This window comes from Apaloderma vittatum, unplaced genomic scaffold (assembly GCF_000703405.1).
Source record: "Apaloderma vittatum isolate BGI_N311 unplaced genomic scaffold, ASM70340v1 scaffold25391, whole genome shotgun sequence".
In the NCBI taxonomy this organism is placed as follows: Eukaryota; Metazoa; Chordata; class Aves; order Trogoniformes; family Trogonidae; genus Apaloderma; species Apaloderma vittatum.
This window is the reverse complement of record NW_009701200.1, coordinates 575-3,415: the sequence shown is the minus strand read 5'-3', so window position 1 is coordinate 3,415 and position 2,841 is coordinate 575. Positions and strand designations below refer to the sequence as shown.

The 2,841-nt window shown below is 54.6% G+C and overlaps 1 protein-coding gene across 1 annotated transcript in view; it reads left to right on the top strand.

Moving 5' to 3' along the window:
- LOC104281174 (casein kinase II subunit alpha') overlaps positions 1 to 1,990 on the top strand; it is a 13,545-nt gene extending 11,555 nt beyond the window's left edge. The window contains exons 8-9 of the mRNA XM_009879080.1: positions 114 to 262; positions 443 to 1,990. Coding sequence (XP_009877382.1) covers positions 114 to 262; positions 443 to 519 — 226 coding nt within the window. The 3' untranslated portion in view covers positions 520 to 1,990. The remainder of the gene's footprint in view (positions 1 to 113; positions 263 to 442) is intronic.
- The last annotated feature ends 851 nt before the right edge of the window (positions 1,991 to 2,841 follow it).

The window sequence follows — 2,841 nt, the reverse complement described above, 5'->3', positions numbered from 1 at the left end:
GCGGGGCCCCGCCCCTGCCACAACAGAAGTGGGCAGTGGCAGGTGATTCCGCTGGGACCTCTGGGTGCTGCCGGGCTGGGCAGAGCCAGGTGGTGACAGCCGGTCCGTTACAGGCATTCCCGGAAGCGCTGGGAGAACTTCATCCACAGCGAGAACAGACACTTGGTCAGTCCTGAAGTCCTAGACCTCCTGGACAAGCTCCTGCGATACGACCATCAACAGAGGCTGACCGCCAAGGAGGCGATGGAGCACCCCTATTTCTGTGAGTCTGGGATGGGTGGAGAGGGGCTCTTGGGTTGTGGGGGCAAATTTTGGCTTCCTGCTCTGCCTGAGGCAGCTCCGTGGGTTCTGAGGGCAGTTTCTCTGGAAGGGTTTGCCGGGGTGGAGCTTCCGCTTTACTTAACGCTGTTTCCCCTTCCTGCCTGGCCTGTGTCTCCTGCAGATCCAGTGGTGAAGGAGCAGTCCCAGCCCAGCTCAGAAAACGCTGTGCTCTCCAGTGGCCTGACAACAGCGCGATGAAGACTGGAAAACGACGGGTAATTCAAGATGTTTACAAATAAAAGCAAAACCTTCGGTCACACAGTGAAGGGAAAAGAACCAAGGACCCCCCCCCTCCTTCCTCCTCCCCTTTATACTCGGCAGAAATCTAACCTTGGCGGGGGGTCATAAACCTCAGTTCCTCTCTGGTGGTTGTGGTTAATGTAACTCTAACCCTGTGGTACCAAAGCCCTGGGCAAACGGTCTTGCAAGAGCTAAACATGTAGTGATATCCCCAGGGCTCAACACAACTGATTCTGGTTCACATCTCTATGGATCCTTCTCTTCCTTCTCAGTCCAGCCTTCCCCACCAGGCTGGTGGGGACAAATCGGTCGTTCCACCATCAGCCCTTAGCATGCCTCGTTCTAAACATGCCTTTCTGACTTGTTGACTCTGGGCGAACCAAATTCAGGCTGGGGGTCAGCAGGTGCAACTCTGTTTGGAGATCCAAGTCCTACTGCTCACTCTGGGCTTGAATTTGGCCCTCGAATTCCAGTTTCGATTGCAGATGCCAGGGCGGTTTTTGGGGTGGGGAGGGGGGAGGCTCAGCAACAACAACAGAAAGAAAAAAAACCAAACAGCCCGCGAACCCAGCAGCATCTCAGGATTGGTTTGAAGCGTTAAAACGAAGGCGCTGATCCGAGTTGCTGGGGAGAGGCGAGACCCCCCCGCCCCAGGCGTGTTTGCCAAAGGCTCGCTCTGAGACTCAATATACCTGCTGTGGAAACTGGGGAATGCGAGGGGCTGCTCTTGCAGCAGGAGAGGGGAGGGACTACCCAGGCTTTCCCACCGAGCTCAGGAAAGTCAGTGTCGCAAGATTTCTTGTGATAAGGTGTGCAACCACGTTACCTCACGACGTGGCTCCCATGAGAATTCGTGCCAGACGCAGACTTGTGCCGGGGCGCCAATCCAGCGCCGCGGGACGGGGAGAGGGGAGCGGAGAGGAGACCGGGGAGGAGAGCGCAGGGAGGGGGAAGGATCAGCAAACCAGCGGCGTGCTCTGTCGGGGAGGGGGCTGTGCAGCTACTGATCCAGGACTTGGGATCCCACGTAGTGTTTTAACCAAGTCGGCCGTTTGTTGAATTCGGGGGTGCCGATCCTGTCGTGCGGGGGGTGGGGGGGGTTCGCTTGTGGGTTCTTTCATCAGATCCCTCGATGGCTTTCTAGCCCCACGGTTCACAGTTGCCTCCTCTACTCGTTCTGTGTGTAACTTCATCAAGTGGTTCTGGTGACACTCAAACCTAGAAGCTGGAGATAGTGTTTTCCCACCAGCACCTAAACACAGAATTTCCTTCTGCGGCATTGTCGAAATAGTTAATTTTTTTATAAGGTTGCAATGTTTCTATTTGAAACATCTGTTTACATTCCATATTCCAATAAAGTTCTATTGGCATCGATAGCAGGTCAATCCATTTGTATAATTCACTGAAACCAATAAATATCTATACGTCTGAATGTCTGCCGTCTCAAATCTATGGCACAGCCAGAAGGAGCCAGAGCTGGAGGCATCGCCTCCTCGAGGGGGTCTGGTGGGCTTTTCCAGCCCCTCTTGACTGAGGGTTTTGCGATCTCGTAGTTTTTGGTTGCGGTTTTTCACGCTGTCAGCCCTGACGGTTTCGCTGTGGCAGGTTGTTTGTGCGTCCGCGGGGCTACGAGGTTTTGGGTACGGCTTGAGAGCTGGCTGTTGTGGTACGCTGGGCTCGAGCTGGAGCCCTCGTGCTCTTAAGTGCTAATACCAGCAGGGTTGGTTTGGGGGTTTAACATTTCTGAACTGTTTTTTCAAGCGTGCATTGAATTGTTCCACTGAGGAGAGGCAGGAGTGTGTGTTTCTCGTGGCCTGTCCAAGTTGCCATGGGGAGAACTTGCCTGTTTTCCAGCCTTTGCGCGTTGGCATTCCCAGCTTTCCAGAGAGCCGCAGCGGCAGGGGTGTGGGGGAGAAGAACACGTTCAGTGTGGGAATCCTGAGAGGTGAAAAACGTTGGTGGTTGTATACGAGTGCTTGGCAGCGTCCAAACCTGATGGTGGAGTTTCAAGGTGGTGCTTTGGGAAGTATCAGTTGTGTAAACTTGAGTCGGAAAGTCTTTCCTGCTACCCTCAAGCAGAGGGAGATGCTTTTCCCAGCAAGCCAAGTGGGTAAATGGCTTTCCCGGCTTGGTTGCGGTAACCAGAGAGGCTGAAACAACTCGCCTGTATCTCCCCACGTCCCTACCCCAGCTCTAGAGTAGGATGAGCTGTGACAGATCGTGCCGCAGGGAAACGCGGCAGCTGAGCAAGCGCAGCCTGGGAGCGAAGAGGTTGCGGAG